The sequence below is a fragment of the Lipotes vexillifer genome, unplaced genomic scaffold, assembly GCF_000442215.2.
Source record: "Lipotes vexillifer unplaced genomic scaffold, Lipotes_vexillifer_v1.1 scaffold261, whole genome shotgun sequence".
Lineage (NCBI taxonomy): Eukaryota > Metazoa > Chordata > Mammalia > Artiodactyla > Lipotidae > Lipotes > Lipotes vexillifer.
In genome coordinates, this window is record NW_006778216.1 from 93,590 (window position 1) to 116,607 (window position 23,018).

At 46.9% G+C, this 23,018-nt stretch overlaps 1 protein-coding gene across 3 annotated transcripts in view; it reads left to right on the plus strand.

Moving 5' to 3' along the window:
- CPNE9 (copine family member 9) overlaps window positions 1–22,056 on the plus strand; it is a 22,793-nt gene extending 737 nt beyond the window's left edge. Inside the window, exons 2-21 of one of the 3 annotated variants that reach the window (XM_007451521.1) lie at window positions 147–187; window positions 306–352; window positions 443–546; window positions 995–1,031; window positions 1,253–1,255; window positions 1,514–1,590; window positions 5,245–5,308; window positions 5,425–5,528; window positions 5,726–5,830; window positions 10,100–10,141; window positions 10,879–10,954; window positions 11,061–11,114; window positions 11,538–11,599; window positions 12,334–12,380; window positions 13,323–13,504; window positions 13,745–13,872; window positions 18,547–18,649; window positions 19,354–19,411; window positions 19,781–19,854; window positions 21,664–22,056. In XM_007451521.1, the coding sequence (XP_007451583.1) occupies window positions 147–187; window positions 306–352; window positions 443–546; window positions 995–1,031; window positions 1,253–1,255; window positions 1,514–1,590; window positions 5,245–5,308; window positions 5,425–5,528; window positions 5,726–5,830; window positions 10,100–10,141; window positions 10,879–10,954; window positions 11,061–11,114; window positions 11,538–11,599; window positions 12,334–12,380; window positions 13,323–13,504; window positions 13,745–13,872; window positions 18,547–18,649; window positions 19,354–19,411; window positions 19,781–19,854; window positions 21,664–21,849 (1,594 nt within the window). In that variant the 3' untranslated portion in view covers window positions 21,850–22,056. Of the gene's footprint in view, window positions 1–146; window positions 188–305; window positions 353–442; window positions 547–994; window positions 1,032–1,252; window positions 1,256–1,513; window positions 1,591–5,244; window positions 5,309–5,424; window positions 5,529–5,725; window positions 5,831–10,099; window positions 10,142–10,878; window positions 10,955–11,060; window positions 11,115–11,537; window positions 11,600–12,333; window positions 12,381–13,322; window positions 13,505–13,744; window positions 13,873–18,546; window positions 18,650–19,353; window positions 19,412–19,780; window positions 19,855–20,020; window positions 20,109–21,663 lie in introns of those variants that run through there. The other 2 variants (XM_007451523.1, XM_007451522.1) reach the window with 2 other exon arrangements.
- The last annotated feature ends 962 nt before the right edge of the window (window positions 22,057–23,018 follow it).

Below are 23,018 nucleotides of genomic sequence, written 5' to 3' on the forward strand. Positions count from 1 at the left end.
ACACACACACACCCAAGCCAGAGGTAGTAACGGGGGAGGGGAGTGTGATGTGAGCCCCGTGCCTCCCCAGGTGCCCATCTCTGGGCAGGTTCGAGGCGATGGGCTCCAGAATGATCCACCCCGTGTCCGTCTGCCCCTTTCTCTAGGAACCTGCTGGACCTCGACACCTTCTCCAAGTCCGACCCCAGTAGGCGGCACCAGGGCCAGGAGGGAGGGAACCTGGGGTCCGGGAAAGACTGAGGGGCGGGGAGGGCGTGCGGGCCGACCTGAAGTCCTTCCCTCCCCGGCCCCGCTCCCGCCTGCAGTGGTGGTGCTTTACACGCAGAGCCGGGCCAGCCAAGAGTGGCGGGAGGTAAGTCCTAGAACCCTTGGCCAGTCCGGAGCCGCCCCTGGGCACCTGCCCCCTTACAGGCCTCGCGCTGACTCTCCGCTCTCCATTCAGTTCGGACGGACCGAGGTGATCGACAACACGCTGAACCCAGACTTCGTGCGCAAATTCGTCCTCGATTACTTCTTCGAGGAAAAGCAAAACCTGCGCTTCGATGTGTGAGCCCCGCCCCGGATCTGGCTTGGACCGCCCCCCGACCTGGATCCGCCCGAAATTCCGGCTGGCTCCGCCCCTCCGCGGGCCCCACCCCCACCCCCGGCCTGGCTCCACCCCCAAGCCCGGTTCCGTGGCACTCTGAAGGGCTCGGCTCAGCCTTAGCTCCGCCCACAAGTCTAGGTTGGCCCTGCCCTTAGGTCAGATCCAACCCTCCGCCCCTTCCCAAGCCCTACCTCTGACGTGACCCTGCCCCCAGCAGATCCCGGACTTGGCCTCGCCCCGGGTCTGACTCACGATGACGCCGACTCCTGCCCAAAGGAGGTCCAGGTTGAATTCGGGTCCAAGGCTGCCCCTCCTTCCACCCACAATTTTAACCTGGACTCGAAATCCGTCTCCTTTTCCAGGCTCTCCCACCAGCCCCGCCCCATGTTGGTCCCACTCTCTTCCCAGGTACAACGTCGACTCCAGAACCAACATCTCCAAACCGGTGAGCGACCGTTCACTCACGGGCTGGCTGGGCACACAGGCGGCGCTCAGTGTGTGTTAAACGACCTTCCTTAGAACCCTCCTCCCCCTCAAACCCGACTCGACCTTCTTCGGCCCCGAACCTGCCCTCCCTGCCCTCCTCTCCTGCTCCTGCCTCGGTTTCCCGCCTGTGCCTCTTACTCACTGCTACTCTTCCTTCTCGACTGCTGCTGGGCCCCTCAGAAGGTGAGGCTGAACGGGGCTGGGCGGGGGCGACATGTGTGGTGTGTGAAAGGCGAGGGGGGGGATGGTATCTTGGCTTAAAGTGATGGCAGGACCAAGAAGGGTAGCTTTCCTGGGGACCCCGCGCCTCCTTTAAAGCCCCGGCCGCGTGGTTCCGCTGCCTCCAGTCGCCGTGGTCAGTGCAGCGTCGTCACCAGGGCTGGGCTGGGACTCTGCGCCGCCAGCCGGTCCTCGCCCCGCTGACTCTGTATCCCGGCGCAGGATTTCCTGGGACAAGCGTTCCTGGCCCTGGGAGAGGTGATCGGAGGCCAGGGCAGCCGAGTAGAGCGACCCCTCACGTGAGCTGAACCTGAAGGGGAGCTGGGGAAGGGTGGGCCTCCAAATGCTCCTCCTAAAGACACAGCTGGCCCTGTACTGATGGAGGCTGGGATTCCCCTGGTCAGGGGCCTTCAGTGGCTTCCATCACCCTCCTGGGAAAATCCAACCTCCAGGGCTTTGCTCAAGTCAGTCTCAGTCCTGACGGATCTTCTGTCTCTCTCTTTCCTCACCCTTTTCATTCTTTTTCTAAGTCTGCTTCAACCTTTAAGGTCCACTTCCAAGCCTTTCTCCTCCAGGAAGCTTTCCTCACTAAATCAAGTTCTCTGGAATTTACATTACATTCACTCGCTAAATATTTATTAGCTTGTTTTGTATGCTATACCCTGTGCTAGGCACCAGGGATTTATCCATTCCACAAACTACTGGGCATATACTCACTCTATGTCAGCCACTGTTCAAGGGGCTTGGGTTGCAATGGTGAACAAAACAAACGTTCCTGCCCTCAGGGAGCTTATATAACAGAAGGGGGAGAAAAACAGTACAAAACTGACATAATAAATAAGTAAATTACATAATATATTAGAAGACATTAAGTATTGAGGAATAAAGACAAAGTAGAGCAAAATTAGGGGGACCGGAAATGCTGGGTGGGTAGGTGTTGCAGTGTTCAACAGAATGCTTGAGTAGGCGTCCTAGAGAGGTAACTTCAGAGCAGTGACCTGAGGGAAGTAAGGGAGTGCGCTGTGCAGATATCTGGAGGAGGAATGTTCCAGGCAGAGGAAACTGCCAGTGCAGAAGTCTGATATGTTCAAAGAGCAGCAAGGAGGCCAGTGTGGGTGGAAGTGCGTGAGCAGGGGGGAGAAAGGAGAAGGTGAGCTTGGAGCATTGACAGTTAGAGCCTTGTAGCCGCGGTGAGGACTTTAGTTTTTACTCTGAGTTGGAAGTCGCTGGAGGGTTCTGAGCAGTGGATTGATATGATCTGACTTGCTTTCAAAGGATGCTGCCGGGTTGAGACCAAACCTTGGGTGGACAAAGGTAGAAGTAATCCACGGTGCTAGCAGTGAAGGAGGGAGAATTGGTCAGATTCTGGATGTATCTTGAAGGTGGAGCCAACAGATTCCTGACAGATGGCATATGGATGTGAGAGGATAAGAGGAGTCGAGGATGATACCAAGGTCTTTGGCCTGAACAAATGGAAAGATGGAGTTGCCATAAACGATGATATTTTTTTTTAAAAAGTGAGGGAGGAGTAAGCTGTGGGAGGAAGTCAACCAGGAGTTCAGTCTGACCTGTTGAAATTCATAATTTTTATTAGACATCTGAGTGGACATGTCAAATAGGCAATAAGGAACGTGAATCTTAGGTGCTCTTTAAGGACATGAGATTAGATGAGATCACTAAGGGAGCGAGGAGAGAGGGAAGATCAAAGACTCCTCCGTGAATTGGAGCTAGAAAGGGAGGCTGAGAAGGATCATTAGTGAAATGGGAGGGTAACCGAGCGCAGGTGGTGCTGTCCCGGCAGCAAAGTGAAGGATGTGTATCAAGGACAAGAGAGTGGCCAACCATGTCAAATGCTGCTGCAGGTCAAGTAAGGTGAGGATCGGGAACTGGCCGTTGGGTGTAGCCAGATGGAGGTCGCCGGTGACGCTGACAAGCAGAGTTTTGAAGGAGAGATGGGAGTGACAGCCTGGTTGGGGAGGTTTAGAAGAGAATGGAAGAGAGGAATGGGAATTAGGAATCTCTCAAGTGGTTTTGCTACAAGGAGAAGAGAAAAGGAGGGGTGGCTGGAGAGGGAAGTGAGAGTAAGAATAGGTTTGTAATATTTTAACATGAGAAAAATTATACCACGTTTGTATGCTAATGGGAATGATCCAGTAGAAACTGAAAATTTGACATAATAAAAAGAGGGGCGGGACTTCCCTGGCCATCCAGTGGTTAAGACTCCACGCTTCCAATGTAGGGGGTGTGGGTTCAATCCCTGGTTGGGGAAGTAAGATCCCACATAACATGTGGCGTGGCCAAAAGAGAAAAAAAAGGGGGGGCAGAGTTGCTAGAGTGACGTCCTTGTGCAGGCAAGAGGGAGGGTGTGGAAAGTAGCACACAGTGGAGGGGTAAATAGGCACATGGATAGTCATTTATAGCAACGGTAGGAAGGCCTCGTGTTGGAGAAGATACTGGAGGCAGGGTAGGTGCGTGGTGGGTCTGTGGACATTCTCTTCTGGTTGCTTCAGTTTTGTCAGTGAGGTAGGAAACAAGGTCATTAGCTGAGAGTGAGGATGGAGGAGGAAGAGAGAAATTGCCATCTCGCAGAACTGGAAACATGAAGGGACCCGGGGTGTACGGTATGATTAAGGACCCTCTTGAGGTTTGTGGTCACACATTTAAAATGAAAGCAATTAGCATGAATGTGTGTTTTCCTCTGGCCATATTCAGTTGCACAGGTGTGGTATGGGTTAGGCAGAGAATTGGATTTAACTAGGGCTGTGGTTCTGCCAGATAAGTATATAGAAGTGAGAGAGGGCAAGGGAAAAGAAGTAGGATGCAAGGGAGTGATTATTATAGTCCAGAGTGACTGGAATTCACACTGGGTGATGAGATGATGGAGAACATTAAGGAAGCAAAGAACAGTGAGAAGGCAGTAGGATCAGCGACTTGGTTCTGAACGTGCAGGTGAAGAGTCCCTGTACTCATTACACTCTGTCTTTTTAAAGCACAGAGAGAGATCAAAGGAGCCAAAGAAATGGTTCAAATTCTCATTTTAAAGATGGGGAAAACCACATAGCAAACTGGAGTCAAAACTTGAACTGAGAATACTCCTAACCTAGCTTCCTCTCTACCACACTTTTGGATCCCATGGGGGTTAGGGTTTGCAGGCCCATATCAACAGGGTCCCTGACTGCTTGGAGACCCAAGGCGAGTTGGGGATGGGTGTCCTGGTATGCACCCTTCAGGCACATGGAAGTGTCAGAAGAAGATAAGGCTGCCCTGGACTTTTTGATCTCACTCTTCACAGTCTTCAGAAAGCATAGCATCTTTGACCTAACAAACCAGCCCTTTTGCCCCAGATCTGGATAGAAATTCCTCTCCCTCGTTAGGATTGCTACATCATGCTCTACTTGCCTATTGGCTTTGACATCCCACCTTCCCCTGGAAGCTCCCTGAAGGCAGGATCTCGCAGAGCTGGAAAGTGCCAACTGGCCAATTCATACCTAGAACAGTGTCTGGTGTATCGTAGATGAAGAGTCTGCTTTGAGAAAGAGAACCACCTTCATATCTACCAAGCTTACCAACTGCTTTTCCTTCCATGCATTCATTCTGATCTCTTCACAACCCTGAGAGGTGGGCAAGATTCCCATTACATAAAGAGAAAACCAGGGCCCAGAGAAAGGGAAAATAACTTGCCCAGAACTCTAAATCCTATGTCTTTCCTATGCTACCAGTATGATATGTCCACGTAGGCTAGGTTAACCCCTTCCTTCCAGACTAGAAACCTTCCCCAGTCAAAGTCAGGACTTTCCCCACCAGAAGCCACCTAGGACAGAGGTGGACATACTTGGGACTATCAGTCAATGACAGATTGGATCCCCTGACCTACCCAATCCCAGATTGGCCACCCCAATTCTTGTTTCCTGCTCTCCCCCCTCCCCTCACAAAGAGGCTTTTTCTGCTTCCAGGGGTGTACCAGGCAAGAAGTGTGGGACCATATTGCTGACCGCAGAGGAGCTTAGCAATTGTCGGGTCAGTAAGGGCCACATACTAGACCCAGGAGGCTCTCTTCTCTCCCCAAACTCCCTGTAGTGGGCTCTCTGAGTTTGTGAGCAATTTGAGTGTCAATAGCCCAATTTCATCCATAGGATATTGCCACCATGCAGCTGTGTGCAAACAAGCTGGACAAGAAGGACTTCTTTGGGAAATCAGACCCTTTCCTTGTGTTCTATAGGAGCAATGAGGATGGCACGTGAGTCACTACCCCCACTGTGACCATGGGCCCCTTAGGGCTCTTAGGCTGGGACATCTTAGACTCCACCAGGACCTGAGCCCAGAATCCACTCAAGGCAGTGCCTGATATGTGCTTGAATCTCCAAGAGTATCAGGCCCTGTCTCTGGGCTCAGTCCTACCCCAAAGGCAGGTTCCAATCCTCCTGTCCTCTCCAGGTTCACCATCTGCCACAAGACGGAGGTTGTGAAAAACACGCTGAATCCTGTGTGGCAGCCCTTCAGCATCCCTGTGCGGGTATTGTGCAATGGAGACTATGACAGGTCTGCTTCAGCATAAGCTAAGGAGTAAGGGGAGAAGGGCGTGAGAGTGGGGTTCCTGGGCCCAAGAATGAAGGTAGAAGGGTCATAGTAGTGTTGGAGGATCCTACTCAGTGAGGCAGAGTTTTGGACATGGAGATGGGTGCATGGGGAAGCAGACGGATAGCCACATGGATGAATAGGTGGATGGATGGATGGACGGATGGACGGATGGTTGGATGGATGGATGAAAGGGCAAATGAACAAATGAGTGAGCAGATACATGGATGGGTGGTCAGGTGAATAGATAAACTGGTGAATGACTAGATGGGTATGTGGGTGGGTGTATAAGAGGACTGGTGGGTGAGTAGAGGGGGAGATGGATGAATGGACAGCAGATGAATGGATGAGTGGACTGATGGGTGGATTAGTGGATGGACAGATGATGGGTGGATTAATGGGTGGATGACTAAATGTGTGAGAGGATGGATGGGTATATGAGAGATTGGTGAGTTGGTTGGAGAGGCAGAGGGATAACTGAAAAAGCAGGAGCATAAACAGGTGGAATGACAGGTAGATTGATGGATAGACAGATGAATGGATGGTAGAGGGAATGGATGGATTAGTGGATGAATTAGTTGGTGGATGAGTGTAAAGTAGATGGATAGGCTGACCATATGATCTAACAAATGGGCAGTATGAAGATAGGTGAGTGGGTAGAAGGATGGATGGGCATATAAGTGGATGGTTATGTAGAATGCATGATCAGATAGACAAATGTCAGATGGCTGGGTATTTGGTTGGATAGATGAATCCTTGTTGATAGAGGAAATGCTTTCAGTTTTTCACCATTGAGAATGATGTTTGCCATGGTTTTGTCACATATGGCCTTTATTATGTTGAGGTAGGTTCCCTCTGTGCCCACTTTCTGGAGAGTTTTTATCATAAATGGGTGGTAGATTTTGGCAAAAGCTTTTCTGCATCTATTGAGATGATCATATGGTTTTTCTCCTTCAGTTTGTTAATGTGGTGGATCACATGGATTGATTTGCATATATTGAAGAATCCTTGCGTCCCTGGGATAAATCCCACTTGATCATGGTGTATGATCCTTTTAATGTGTTGGATTCTGTTTACTAGTATTTTGTTGAGGATTTTTGCATCTACATTCACCAGTGATATTGGTCTGTAATTTTCTTTTCTTGTAGTATCTGTCTGGTTTTGGTATCAGGGTGATGGTGGCCTCATAGATTGAGTTTGGGAGGGTTCCTTCCTCTGCAATTTTTTGAAAGAGTTTGAGAAGGATGGGTGTTAGCTCTTCTCTAAATGTTTGATAGAATTCACCTGTGAAGCCATCTGGTCCTGGGCTTTTGTTTGTTGGAAGATTTTTAGTCACAGTTTTCATTTCCTTACTTCTTATTGGTCTGTTCATATTTTCTATTTCTTACTGGTTCAGTCTCGGAAGTTTATACCTTTCTAAGAATTTGTCCATTTCTTCCAGGTTGTCCATTTTATTGGCATATAGTTGCTTGTCGTAGTCTCCTAGGATGCTTTGTATTTCTGTGGGGTCCATTGTAACTTCTCCTTTTTCATTTCTAATTTTATTGATTTGAGTCCTCTCCCTCTTTTTCTTGATGAGTCTGGCTAAAGGTTTATCAATTTTGTTTATCTTCTCAAAGAACCAGCTTTTAGTTTTATTGATCTTTGCTATTGTTTTCTTTGTTTCTATTTCATTTATTTCTGCTCTGATCTTTATGATTTCTTTCCTTCTACTATCTTTGGGATTTGTTTGTTCTTCTTTCTCTAGTTCCTTTAGGTGTAAGGTAAGATTGTTTATGTGAGATTTTTCTTGTTTATTGAGGTAGGCTTGTATTGCTATAAACGTCCCTCTTAGAACTGTTTTTGCTGCACCCCATAGGTTTTGGATCATAGTATTTTCATTGTCATTTGTCTCTAGGTATTTTTTGATTTCCTCTTTGATTTCTTCAGCGATCTCTTGGTTATTTAGTAATGTACTGTTTAGCCTCCATGTGTTTGTGTTTTTTACATTTTTTTCCCTGTAGTTGATTTCTAATCTTATAGTGTTGTGGTCAGAAAAGATGCTTGATATGATTTCAATTTTCTTAAATTTACTGAGGCTTGATTTGTGACCCAAGATGTGATCTATCCGGGAGAATGTTCCGTGCGCACTTGAGAAGAAAGTGTAATCTGCTGTTTTTGGATGGAATGTCCTATAAATATCAATTAAATCTATCTGGTCTATTGTGTCATTAAAAGCTTGAGTTTCCTTATTAATTTTCTGTTTGGATGATCTGTCCATTGGTGTAAGTGAGGTGTTTAAGTCCCCCACTATTATTGTGTTCCTGTCAATTTCCTCTTTTATAGCTGTTAGCAGTTGCCTTATGTATTGAGGTGCTCCTATGTTGGGTGCATATATATTTATAATTATTGTATCTCCTTCTTGGATTGATCCCTTGATCATGATGTAGTGTCCTTCCTTGTCTCTTGTAACATTCTTTATTTTGAAGTCTATTTTATCTGATATGAGTATGGCTACGCCAGCTTTCTTTTGATTTCCATTTGCATGGAACATCTTTTTCCATCCCCTCACTTTTAGTCTGTATGTGTCCCTAGGTCTGAAGTGCATCTTCTGTAGACAGCATACATACGGGTCTTGTTTTTGTATCCATTCAGCCAGTCTGTGCCTTTTGGTTGGAGCATTTAATCCATTCTCATTTAAGGTAATTATAGATATGTATGTTCCTATTACCATTTTCTTAATTGTTTTGGGTTTGTTTTTGTAGGTCCTTTTCTTCTCTTGTGTCTCCCACTTAGAGAAGTTCCTTTAGCATTTGTTGTAGAGCTGGATTGGTGGTGCTGAATTATCTTAGCTTTTGCTTGTCTGTAAAGCTTTTGATTTCTCTGTCAAATCTGAATGACATCCTTGCCGGGTAGAGTAATCTTGGTGGTAGGTTGTTCCCTTTCATCACTTTAACTATGTCATGCCACTCCCTTCTGGCTTGTAGAGTTTCTGCTGAGAAATCAGCTGTTAACCTTATGGGAGTTCCCTTGTATGTTATTTGTCGTTTTTCCCTTGTTGCTTTCAATAATTTTTCTTCTTCTTTAATTTTTGTCAGTTTGATTACTATGTGTCTTGGCGTGTTTCTCCTTGGGTTTATCCTTCCTGGGACTCTCTGTGCTTCCTGCACTTGGGTGGCTATTTCCTTTCCCATGTTAGGCAAGTTTTCGACTATAATCTCTTCAAATATTTTCTCGGGTCCTTTCTGTCTCTCTTCTCCTTCTGGGACCCCTATAATGCGAATGTTGTTGTGTTTAATGTTGTCCCAGAGGTCTCTTAGGCTGTCTTCATTTCTTTTCATTCTTTTTTCTTTATTCTGTTCTGCAGCAGTGATTTCCACCATTCTGTCTTCCAGGTCACTTATCCGTTCTTCTGCCTCAGTTATTCTGCTATTTATTCCTTCTAGTCTATTTTTCATTTCAGTTATTGTATTGTTCATCTCTGTTCGTTTGTTCTTTAATTCTTCTAGGTCTTTGTTAAACATTTCTTGCATATTTTTGATCTTTGCCTCCATTCTTTTTCCGAGATCCTGGATCATCTTCACTATCATTATTCTGAATTCTTTTTCTGGAAGGTTGCCTATCTCCACTTCATTTAGTTGTTTTTCTGGGGTTTTATCTTGTTCCTTCATCTGGGACACAGTCCTCTGCCTTTTCTTTTTGTCTGTCTTTCTGTGATTGTGGTTTTCGTTCTGCAGGCTGCAGGACTGTAGTCCTTCTTGTTTCTGCTGTCTGCCCTCTGGTGGATGAGGCTATCTCAATAGTTCTTACTTTATAGAATGATTGTTAAATTAAATTAGTCTGTGAAAGTGCTGAGAACAATACCTGGAATATAGTAAGACTCAATAAGTTGTAGGGAATTCCCTGGCGGTCCAGTGGTTAGGACTGTGCCCTTTCACTGTGGAGGGCCTGGGTTCAATCCCTGGTTGGGGAAATAAGATCCTGCAAGCTATGCGGTGCAGCCAAAAAAAAAAAACCTCAGGAGTAAAGTATAGCAACCGCAGTATAAATATCAGTAGTAGTAGTAATAATAGTGGTAGTGGCAGTAGATAGTTGGGTATGTGCATGGACTGATGAATGGATAGGACGGATAGGAGGAAGTTTGATAGAAGGACAGATGGGTGGATTGGAAGATGATTTATGTATAGTTAAGTGGGTGTGGGTGTCTCAGATTTATTATACACACCGAGCCTACGTTTATCTCCTGCATTTCAGAACAGTGAAGATTGATGTGTACGACTGGGACCGGGATGGAAGGTAGCACTGCCCCCCATAGTACTGCCCTCTCCTATAATTAACACAAACAGCTCCCTGAAATATGTAGTACATTCACTAGGAACCCCAGAGTAGCCTTGGGAGCCAGAAACGTTGATGACAGATGCCAAGACCTTGGGTACAACTGATGCCCTCAGTTGTCTCTCTGGTACACTGTCTCTTCCCTTCTCTTCCCCTTAGCTTGGTCCCTCTTCTAGCCCAAGCCCCAGTGCCCTGCAGCCCAAGTAGAGGCACAGATAGTGGAAATAAAAGACTGGTTTCGGACTTCCCTGGTGGCGCAGTGGTTAAGAATCCGCCTGCCAGTGCAGGGGACACGGGTTCGAGCCCTGATCCGGGAAGATCCCACATGCCGCGGAGCGACTAAGCCCTTGTGCCACAACTACTGAGCCCGCCCACCACAACTACTGAAGCCTACACGCCTAGAGCTTGAGCTCCACAAGAAGAGAAGCCACCACAATGAGAAGCCCGCGCAACACAACAAAGAGTAGCCCCGCTCGCTGCAGCTAGAGAAAGCCACGAGCAGCAACGAAGACCCAATGCAGCCAAAAATAAATCAATTTAAAAATAATAATAAATTAAAAAAAAATAAAATTAATGAGATTATCTCCCAGTACTCTAATGGTTTATTTAAAAAAAAAAAAAAAAAAAAAAAGACTGGTTTCAGAGATGGCTCCAAGCCACCAGCAGTTGTTGCTTACCCACCTCTGGTCTCATTGTAGTCACGACTTCATCGGTGAGTTTACCACCAGCTACAGAGAGCTGAGCAAGGCGCAGAACCAGTTCACAGTGTATGAGGTGAGAGCTCCAGCCCTGCTCAGGTTGCCCAGGCCCCCCATCCTAGTGTGCTCAGTCTGTGGCTCCCGCCCTGTTTCCCACCATCACTGTTATCTTCTTCACTTAGGTACTTAACCCTCGGAAGAAATGTAAGAAGAAGAAATATGTCAACTCGGGAACTGTGAGTACTCCCTAGAGCCCTGTCCCTCCCTGGATCCTTCTGTCTCTATCCCCACTGACATAGCATGACATGACAAATGTTGAGGGCATGGGAAAGCTGTTGGCACAGATTACTTGGATATAGTAATGCTGGACACAAGGTGGCACCATTTAAGTTTTTGTTGTATTTTGTTTTTAATTTTTTTTCTCTCACCTAAGGAAATTGTTTTGAAATTTACTCTTTTGCAGATTTTTTGGGAAAACCTAAGTTATATTTCCCAATTTAATATATTTTTGGAAATCCAAATGTTTCTGACAGCTTCCCCTTTTTGCCCTTTCAGAAATTGGACAGGGTGGGGTAGGGGGTGAAATTAAGTGCCTCTGTCCCTTTTTCTACCCTAACTACACTTTCCAAAGTAGCAGGGCTGCCTCTTCTGTCCCGCAGGTGACGCTGCTTTCCTTTTCTGTGGACTCTGAATTCACTTTTGTCGATTACATCAAGGGAGGGTGAGTCACAGGCCAAGCTTTTGGCTGAAAGCCCAGCAATGAGTTACTCCCAGTTCTGAGCCTCAGTTTTACTATTCATTAATGGTCAGGGTCCAAAGAGATCATGAGGATAAACTTTAAAACACTTGGCAGACTACAAAGTGCTTTATAAAGTGCAGAGTGCCGCCCATCTTAGTTCTCTCCATGGGGCTGCCTTTCAACCCGAGCTTCCAGCCCGTCCTGGGAAGATGACAGACCAGTGGTTTTCAAAGGTGTCCCCAGTAACCTTACTGGGGCCCAAGCAGAAGATATGTCCAGGCAAGAGGGAGAAGCCAAGAGAGAGGGAAACGATAAGCAGGCTGTAGGGGACATCCTGCTTGGTTTAGGGGACGCAGGCAGACCTCGGAAAGGTACTTGTCTTCTCTAAACCTCACTTTTCTCCAGTGTAAAATGGAGCTGTTAAATACCACTTCAGGACGACAGTAAGGGTTAAATTAAATTACATCGTGCATATTATGTCATGCAGCAGGCATTTAATTCTGCCACCCAAAGTGTGTTCAGTGGGCCAGCAGCATCTGCCTCACTTGGGAGTTTGTTAGAAATGCAGAATCTCAGGCTCCACCCAGACCATCCAGTTCAGAATTTGCATTTTAACACGATTCCCAGGTGGCTCATATGCATACTAGTGTTTGAGAAATCCCAGGTATAGTAAGTTATTAGTCCCTCCCTTCTCAATCCATCTATTTCCCCAACAGGACGCAGCTGAACTTCACAGTAGCCATTGACTTCACAGCTTCCAATGGTGAGGCATGGATGGGGGAATGGGGTGCGGAGGAATTCTAAAGAAGTCACTAGGGATTGGCCTGGATTCCAACCTGGGAATAAGAGTTAAGCTACCCAGGAAGCCCAGGCTTGAGGCAAGGCCCAGTCAGGCTCACACTGGGGCAGGAGTGTTGTGAGGAGATTACTGGGTGTAATGGTGGGAGAGGGTACAGAAAAATAAGTGGGTAAATGGATCAAAGAAAGTTGAAAGGATAGATAGGTCTACATAGCTTGAGAAGCAGATGAGTAAATGAATGGATGGGAGGGAATAGGGGTGTAATGAGAGATGAATAGGTAAATAGGTAGATGACTGGGGGGGGTAGATAGATTTATAAACAGAGGGGGCAAATGGGTAATGAGTGAGTACAGTGGGTTAGACAGGTGGATGCATGAACTGGTATGTGGGTGGACAAACGCTCAGATGTTTAAATTGGGGAAATGGATGAGTGGACAGGTGAATGGATCCATATGAGGATAGAAAGGCAGGTGAATGAATGGGATGGATAGGGATGGATAGATGGATGAAAGAATATGGCTATATGGATGGATGGGAAAGAAAGAGAAATAGCAGGTGAAGAAGTGAATGGATGGATAGATGGATGGATGGTTAGGTGCGTGGATATTTGGATAAGAGAATGGAGAAGCGGACGGATGGAGATGAATAGGTAGACTGAAAGATGGATTTATGGCCAGTGGATGGGTGAATGGATGTACGAGTAGGTGGATGAACTGATGGATACATATAGGGGTTGGTGGATGGATAGATGGATAAATGAACTTTTGGATGACTGGGTAAAATAATGATGGAGTACATGGGTAAAGAGTGGATGAATGGATAGGTGGATGGATGCATATAATGATAGGCAGGTGAACTAATAGATCATCAAGATGACCATGAGGTGGGGCTCCTGTTTCCCTATAGGGAATCCCCTGCAGCCCACCTCCCTGCACTACATGAGTCCTTATCAGCTCAGCGCCTATGCCATGGCCCTCAAGGCAGTGGGAGAAATCATCCAGGACTATGACAGTGACAAGCTGTTCCCAGCTTACGGCTTTGGGGCCAAGCTGCCTCCCGAGGGACGGATCTCCCACCAGTTCCCCCTGGTATGGTATGGCCAGAACCTAGACTCCATGCCCTGGCATCTGGCCCACCCAAGTTGACAAGATTCTTCTGCTTATGTCTTTTCTAAGGGTCAAGGACCTGCCAAGTAGCAGGAGGAGCTAGGAGAAGGTGGCAGAGCAGGGAGGGGGCAGGGTTGGAGTTTGGAGGGGACTCTGAGAGACAGCGATGCAAGAAGGAACGAGTGGGCTAGGATCAGCCCAGCAGGGCATCTTCCCTGACAGAACAACAATGATGAGGACCCCAACTGTGTGGGCATTGAGGGCGTGTTGGAGAGCTACTTCCAGAGCCTGCGCACCGTGCAGCTCTACGGGCCCACCCTCTTCGCCCCTGTCATCAACCAGGTGGCCAGGTAAGGAAACTGCGTGGCGCTGGGGGAAATTAAGGGAACCCAGACGGTGAACTGACTTCCCAAGGATAGTCAGGACCACTCTTGGGTGAATTTGGGCTCTGGGGAGAAGGTGAAAGTTTCACTGTTGGCCAGGCTCTGTTATAAAGAGGTTACATAATGCCTTATTCTGAGATAGAAAGGATGTCAACAAACTACCCCAACCCCACTCCCTGGGAACAACAACCCAGGCCTCAAGTTTGGGGAAGAGAGAAGGGCCTACAGAACAGTGGGTAAGGCACAAGTTTGGGCATCAGACCTGGGAGTGATCCCAGGTCTACCACTCACTAACCATGTGACCTGAAGCAACTTAGCTTCTCTAAGCCTCCATTTCATCCCTGTAAATAGGTGTAATAATGGATAACCATAGTACTTTCTTTATAGAGTTATTGGGAATTTAAAATTAGATAACAATATAAGAATGATTAGGACTTCCCTGGGGCCCAGTGGTTAAGAATCCACCCGCCAATGCAGGGGACACGGGTTCAAGCCCTGGTCCAGGAAGATCCCACATGCCGCGGAGCAACTAAGCCCGCGTGCCACAACTACTGAGCCTGAGATCTAGAGCCCATGAGCCACAACTACTGTAGCCCGCGTGCCTAGAGCCCGCGCTCCACAACAAGAGAAGCCACTGCAATGAGAAGCCCGTGCACTGCAACGAAGAGTAGTCCCTGCTCTCCACAACTAGAGAAAGCCCACGCACGGCAACGAAGACCCAACGCAGCCAAAACTAAATATAAATAAAATAAATTAATTTAAAAAAAAAAGAAATTACAAATTCTTTAAAAAAAAAAAAAAAGAATGATTAGCACAGTGTGTGGCCCATAGTAGGTGCTCATGGTAGATTAAAATGAGCTCAAGTTGCAGGTTAAACTATAGAAGGGTAACTTCTAAAAACAAAAGAGTAACTCCAAATTTTCAGAACAAAAACATACAATGCAAAGAAAAGCCAGCTCAGGTAACAAATGATTTTCTTAAATGCAGATAAAATAAAATGACAACTAAAACCAAACATATGTCAGTGAACCTAAAGTTTCTCTGATTGAATAAAAAATAATAAGTAAACCGTAGTATGCTAAATAGAAGAGACCCATCGAAAACAAAGTACCTCAGAAAACTTGAGAGTAAAAAGGTGAAACAAAAAAAGAGAATAAAAGTGGAAGGATTTCAGGGAGATTTATATGTCCAGAGACTTGCCTTTTCTCTAATAAAGATTAGTTATTTTCTAATTCATAGTGAGATAATAGTTTCTTTAATTACAAAAGTAACATAACATTGCTGTAGAAAATTTCAAGGATGGAGAAATTAAATAAGAAATCACCCAGAATACGGCCCATGGGAATGTGGATGTATATATAGTTATTGACAGTCTTCCTTATGCAACCATAATGGCAGTCAAATTACATGTAACATTTCACTACTGATTTTTTCACTTAATAATGGAATCTGAGCACATTTTTTTGTTTTATTAAACAGACTTCTTAAATATTATCTTGGGCAAGTTCACTCATTCATTCATTCAGTGAACATTCCATAAAGGAGAATGTAGCATGGATGTGGGCTGTGGGGCTAGACTAGCTAAGTTACACCCACTCTACCACTTACTAGCTGTGTCACTTTGGGCAAGACTGTTAACCTCTCTGTGCCTGTTTCCTCAGCTGTACATGGGGATAATAGTATCATAGAGCTGTTGTGAGGACTAACTAAATTAATATTTGTCAAGCACTGAGAACAGTGCCTGCCACATTGTAAGTGCTATGGGTGTTAGCTATTACTGGTACTATTATTATCATTATTACTATTCTAAGGGCATCTGTGTGTGCCCAGTTCTCTGCAGGGGCACTAGAGACTCACAGATGAATCAGATCTAGGCTCAGCCCTTGAGATCTCCTGCCTCGGTGCAGGAGACAGAAATATAAACAAATCATTACCTTCTGTAGGCCGGAGCTTCCCAGACTTTTCCAGCAAGTTGCCTGTCGGCAAAGGCAAACAACCGCTTCCCCTATACGGGAAACTGGGGGCACGGCTGAAAGCAGCCAAGCTGAAAATGTCTTTGAAATCCCCATATTTTATCTTAGAAATGCATGCAAATTTACATTCTTCTCATATTGTGTCCATGTTTGCTATAATATAGGTGGGGGAAAAGGTGTTTTAAGTGTACTTAGAGTCATCTAGCTTTATCCACCAAATCATATAGTATAATGAGTGCTTCCGGTATCCTGTGACCTTGGGTTCCCCTTGGCACGCATGCTGGTACCCTCAGGGGTGTGAGAACCCATTTGGAAGGGCAGACAGCCCGTCTTGGTGGGTGGCATCCTAGAAGGCAGAGGGAGAAGGAGAGTCTGAGAGAGCCAAGGCAGTGTAGTCGCAGGGGACTGACTGCTTGGCTGGGTGCAGAAGGCAAACTGGACTTTGTCAGAGGAAGATGGACAGAGGAGGCCTGGCAGCAGGAGCCACATGTGAAAAGCACAGAGGTATGAAGGGCGAGCTCGGTAAACAGTGAACAGTACACTCTGAGCAGAATGTGCAGTGTGTACGGAGGAGTATCCAGAGAGCAGGCTGGAATGAAGACTGGAGGAATCAAGAGCTCAGGCTTTAGGTTCAGTTGTTCAAGCGTGGGCTTGGACCACAGCTGCACCACCCCTTGGGGATGCTACTTAAAGTCTCTGAACTTCACTTTTCTCATTTTAAAAACTGGAATAAAAAATGTGCCTACCTCATAGAATGGTGGTGAGGATTCAATTAGATCACGTATGTCAAGAGTGCGGCTGTGATTTTGATGATCACAGATGACTCTTTGTCATTTCCCACCCCCCAGCCAAGTGGGGCACAGACTGGCCTTCCCCAGCCAGTCACCCAGCTCCAGGTCTACATGACCTTGGGAATGCCAGGCATCAGCAGGGAGCCAAAGATGTACCTCCCGTGCCCCAAAGCCCTTCCATGCTCCCCAGTGCCCTGGCTCACAAATCCCTTCATGAGGGGGCCATTGCTCACTTCTCCAGCCTCATCTCTCTGCTGTGGTCCTACGTGCAGCCCCTAGAACACACTCTCTTGGTTTGCACATGCTATTCCTTCTCTCTGGAACACTTTCCCTTTACCCTCCCCTCCTGCCCCCCACCCCACCTCCACCTCCACCTGGCTAACTCCTACTCATTTTTCAGGTCTTAGGTTAGATGTCTTGTCCTCAAAGCCCTAACCTCACTGCATCTTAGTGGTGAAAGCATCCATCTCCCCCCAGGACAATGTCCAATTCTCTGCCGCATGCTCAGCACCAAACTTGGTGCCTGACACATAGCAGGTGTGCAATGATTACTTGCAAAATGAGTGAGTGACAGGAAACAGTACCAGCCCAAGCCTATGAGGAGGCTGCAGCCAGGATTCAGGAACGGATCACGGCCCACTCCCACCCTGGGCCCTGGGCAAAATGAACTGTAGCTATTTGAATTCTCCACTCTCACCACGCTTTCCTCCTTTTTTATATCAAGCTTAAATACCAGCACTGTCCAACAGAACTCCGCAATGATGGAAATGTTCTGTATCTGTGATGTCCTATATGGTAGCTACCAGGCACATACAGATAGTGAGCACTTGAAAAGTTGCTAGGGGGAACAAGGAACTGAATGTTGAATTTCATTTAACTTAATTAATATAAATTTCAATAGGGGCTACCTTACTGGAGAGTGCAACTCCATCCTTTCCAATCCACACAGGGCCCGACACTGGAAGTCAAGAGACCAGGTCTGCCACGGCCTTTGTGCTCTCTGAGGTCTCATTTTTCTTATGTGTAAAATAAGGGGACTAGAGTTAATGACTTCTGAAGTCCTTTTCAGATCAAAAAATCTTGGATTCAAAGACTGATAGTGAGAGAAGGAAAAGGAGCTCTGGGAGCAGCTGTTAGACTGGCTGAGGACCCAGAAACCTAGGCAATGGGATGTGGTCAGCAGAGGGGAGAAGGGAGAGAGGAGAAATGGGTGAGAGAGGGAAGAAAGGAGGCCTTCAGTCTTTGGTCTTGTTCTTGTATAAATACCAAAATCTTTCCAGGGCCAACAAAGCCCTGTGTGGTTTGGGCCCCACCTCATTTCAGTCACATGGTCCACTCTGCTTCCTTCACTTTCTGGGCTCCATTAAGGGTAGGAGTCCTCCAGTCCCATTATGGGGCCCTTCCACCTGGAATAATTTTCCCCCTTCGCTTAGCCTCTTCTCCTTCCTCCTCTCCTTTATCCTCAAACATTGTTTCCTTAAAGAAGCTTTCATTGACCTGGGCCATGTCAAGATGCCCTACAGGACACTGTCATAGCAGTGTCTCTTTCTATCCCAACTCTCATCACAAGTGCAATTCTATAGCTATTTCTGTGATTCTTAGATCAGCATCCCCTCTCAAGGGGACTGGGATGGATTTGTTTTTCTCACTGCGTACCTCCAGTGCCTAAACACTGTACCTGCTATAGTGAGTGTTCTATAAATGTAACTGGAGGGATGGTGGGTGGGGCAGGCAGCCAGGTCTTGGGAAGGAGCATGAGCTTCAGAAGCCCCAGTCCATGTCCACTGCATACGTGCTGGCTATGGAAGTTTTGGGGACAGGACATTCCTTTGAACTCTGGGCTTTCAGCTGAATTCTGATCTTGGCCTCTCACCCAGGGCTGCAGCCAAGATCTCTGATGGTTCTCAGTACTATGTTCTGCTCATCATCACTGATGGGGTCATCTCTGACATGACACAGACCAAGGAGGCCATTGTCAGTGTGAGTCTGAGGAGGAGGGCTTGGAAGGGAGGGGTCACTGTTAATAACCGTGAAGGGGTTGAGATTTTACCCTACACGCAAGCTAACAAGTCAGCCTGCCAGTTTCATGGATGCTGGCAGCAGACACAAAAGCAAAGGACTTTGGGACTTCCCTGGCGCTCCAGTGGTTAAGACTCTGCGCTTCCACTGCAGGGGGTATGGGTTCGATCCCTGGTTGGGGAACTAAGATCCCACATGCCATGCAGCGTGGCCAAAAAAAGCAAAGGACTTTGCTATTCCCAGCAATAGCAGTAGCTCAACTATCAGCATTGGCTTTGATTCACTAAGTCCCGCTTCCCACAAGATAATGTGCAGAGGGCCAGATGACACCTGTACCCACAGTGGGTTGCATTATAGAACAGAAACCCTGAGTGTAGAGAACCCGAGTCTTTTATAATGGGCAGTAAGCATGCCTTCCCTTTGTTCCAGTGTGAGATATTACACTGGACAGTAAACAAACCTGCCCTTTGCTCTGTAGGAAGACACTGTATCTTTCAAGGCAGTTACATATGGAGACATCCTTGAAAAGATAATCTGACACAAAGGGAATCAGTGCCTCTGCTTGTAAGATGTGCAGAAACATCACACACACAGGATTGTCTCCCAACAGTCACTTCCCCTGTTACGCCTGCTCACCCCAACCATCTACCCTCTTTCCCTCACAGGCCTCCTCACTGCCCATGTCCATCATTATTGTCGGTGTGGGACCAGCCATGTTTGAGGGTAAGATGGGGGGTGTCCATGAGTGGGACCAATAATGGGAAAACAGGGGAGGATCTGGGCACCCAGGCCTGCCTAGAAAAGATAGGATGGATGCCTGTGCTGGACTTTGGCCAAGTCACAGACCTTCTCTGAACCTGTTTCCTCATCATAGCCGAGGTGTTGATACAAATACTTCCCTCCTGGGGCTCCTGGGATGAAGGAATGCGTGGGAGGGCATAATAATAGCTCCATTACAATGCCTAATACTTGTAGGACTTTGATACAACTGTTAGGCATTCTCATGATGACTCCAAAGGGGAGCTAAGAGGGAGGGGGCAGCATGGGTTGGTGTGGGGAAGGCCAGTCAGCTGAGGGGTGTCTTTTCCGCAGCAATGGAAGAGTTGGATGGTGATGACGTGCGCGTGTCCTCTAGGGGACGCTATGCAGAGCGGGACATCGTTCAGGTAGACCTGACCCGGGAGAGGAAGTCATGGAGTCAAAAGGCACGGTGGGATGGAGAGGCTAAGCTAGCAGCTCTTCTCCCTTACTGCCTTCTTAGTCACCTACCTTTCTTCCCTTCACTCCTTCAGCCTTCCTACATTCATTCAGCAAATTCTTTTCGAGAAACAGGCAGGTTGCTGCAGCCATTGCGGATTCATAGTGTAGGAGATCCCAAGGCTCCTGCCCTCTAGTGGAGGCAACCAATAATAATCACACATCTCATTAGATTGTGATAAGTGCTCCAGAGGGGCAGCAAACGCCACAATGAGAGCCTATAACCGGGACCTGATTAGGTAGGGTAGTCAGGGAAAGCTACTACGAGGGAATGACATTTGAGCTGAAATCTAAAGGAGGTATAAGCATTACAGGTAGAGAAGCAGCACGTGAGAAGGCCCTTAGGCTCCAAAGAACTTGCCCAATCATGGAGAGGGCAAGAGGCCAGGGTGGCAGGTTCACAGGGAGTGAGAGGAAGAGGAAGCCAAGGCCTTGCCAGTCATGGTGAAGCTTAGAGCTTTGTTCTAAAAGAACTGGAAAGCTCTTGAAGGATTTTACGTAGAGAAGTGGGGTGGTCAGACTTGCGTTTTACGACAGGCAGAGATGCTGCAGGATGGTGGACTGTAGCAGGGCAAGCGAGAAGGCAGGCAGAGCCGTTAATGAAGAGGCCTTCGAAGCAGTGCAGGGGATTTGGGCGGGAATGGAAGCGGTACGGATGGAGAGAGGAAGCAGCTTCAAAAGACTATTTAAGAAAAATTGCCAAGAGTTGAAGATTTCATTAAATGGTGACAGGGAGTGATGGGGGCTTCAAGGATGATTCTCAGTTTTCTATACTGAGCCACTGGGTGAGTGATAGTCCCATTTACTGGGAAAGAGAAAGCTGGAGGAGGAGCAGATTTGGCAGACAAGCCTAGAATTCCGTTGTAAACACATTGGGCTTGAGGTATCTAAGACCAATGAAAGGAGATGTGATATGGACAACTAAATATGTGGCTCTGGGCCTTAAAAAAGAGGTCAGGGATGGATGTATAAATTGGGGACTCATGAGGGAACAGGTTTTTTTTTTTAATTGAAGTATAGTTGACTTACAATATGTTTCAGGTATACAGCAGTGATTCAGTATTTTTAGTTTATACTCCATTAAAAGTTATTACAAGATAAAAGCTATAATTCCCTGTGTTATACAATATATCCTTGTTGCTTATCTATTTTATGCATAGTAGTTTGTATCTCTTAATCCAGGGAACAGTTTGTAAAGTCACAGAAGTGTATGAAATCACCCAGGAAGAGAACTGAGAGAGAGAAGGCACCAGATTTAGAGATTAGGTAGACCCAGAGGACTGGGGGTGGGGGTGGGGGGAAAGGCATCCAGAAAGGTAGGAGAATCTAGAAGAATGTAATGTGTCAAGAGTGGGAAGTGTTCAGGAAGATTATGGTCAAATGTAATAGGAAGATAAGGGGAGTCAGCAAGATGAGGCTGACAGTCATTGCCCTCTGGACTAATTTGGGAAAATGGTGCTGTTGACATCGTTAGTGAGAGCAGTTTCAGTAGACTACACGAAGCCAAATTAGAGTGGGTTGAGGGTGAACAGAAGGTGAAAAAAAAAGTGGGTGGAGAGAAAGCAAATGTAGAAAGCTCCTCAAGATGGGGGAGAGAGATAGTGTGATATTTGGAAAGAGACGTTAGGGGGTCAAAGAGGAAGCCTCCCTACTGCTGCCTTCCCCACTCCCCTCTCTTCTGTCCACCACCCACATCTGATTGTCTGTGCCTGTCCCAGTTCGTCCCGTTCCGAGACTATGTCGACCGGTCAGGGAACCAGGTGCTGAGCATGGCCCGACTAGCCAAGGACGTGTTGGCCGAGATCCCAGAGCAGCTACTGTCCTATATGCGCACCAGGGACATCCAGCCTCGCCCTCCACCCCCTGCCAACCCCAGGCCGACGCCAGCTCCAGAGCATCCCTGAATAGCCCACCTATCCAAAGCCTAGCAGCCTGCTCACCTGCCCACCCACTGCTTCTGCTGAAAGCCAGAGGCACCTGGAACCCTGGACCTCCCTGGAAGGCCAGCTTGGAGGATCGGTACTGGCTGGTCGAGCCCTCTGCCCCCTCAACCATAGGAGGGCCTGGCACTCCCTGCCTTCATGCCAATAATAAAGCTCACCTTTACTCCAGTTCTGTCTCATGGGTCTCGGGGAGGGAGGGACCCAGGATCCGGGGCCACACCAAGAGAAGGAGGGGGCAAGGACAGTTTCAGCTAGGGTCCATCCCCATCCTAACACACGTTCATCTAACACTTCAGACATTCTTCAGATACGTTAAGAAACAAGTGAATCTTTATGTGTGTACATTTTTTCTGAGGGGAGAGGCCCATAGCTTTTATCAGATTCTAAAAGGGGTTGTTGACCTCCAAAGGGGTCAGCTTTAAGATGATTCTGTATAACTCTGCTCTAATTCATCTAGTCCAAGTTTTTTGAGTGAGGATAATAAAAGAGTTGATATTTTCTTTGAGTATTCACTACACGTCAGACACTATGCTAGGTATTTACAGGTATCACCTTATTTAATCCTCACAACAATCCTGTGAGGTAAGCTCTATTTTAGCTCCATTTTACACATGAAGAAACTAAGGCTCAGAGAGGTTGTCACTTATTGGAGAGAACCCAACAGTTTGACTCCGGATCCAAAGATCTTAATCAGCAAACCTCTTCCTGGGGTGTTAATTTTATTAGGATGTTTGGGGGAAGACACTGTATATGAAAACACATACTTTATAGTGGGTCAGCTGCAAGGTTTGTATTAAGATAAAACAGAAGTTTCCAGATGCTTTGGGCTTTGCCCCAGAACCCTGGCAGAATCTTTCACGCTCGCCGTTGATGGCAAAACTGGACAGGCTCAGCAACAAGTATTGTTTAACAAGTGGACTCTTCCTGGCCCCCAAGTTCTCCGAAGCCCCCAAGAACTGACAACAGAGTTGTCGAGCTCAGCTTTACAAATAAGTAAATGTAGGTGAGGAAGAATTTAACGACTTGCCCAAGTTCACATAGCTACTAAGTGGACCAGTCACATTAAAAGCAGTTCTGTTATGTTGTTTCTTCCTTTCTTTTTTTTTTTTTTTTTTTTTTGGTATTCCGGG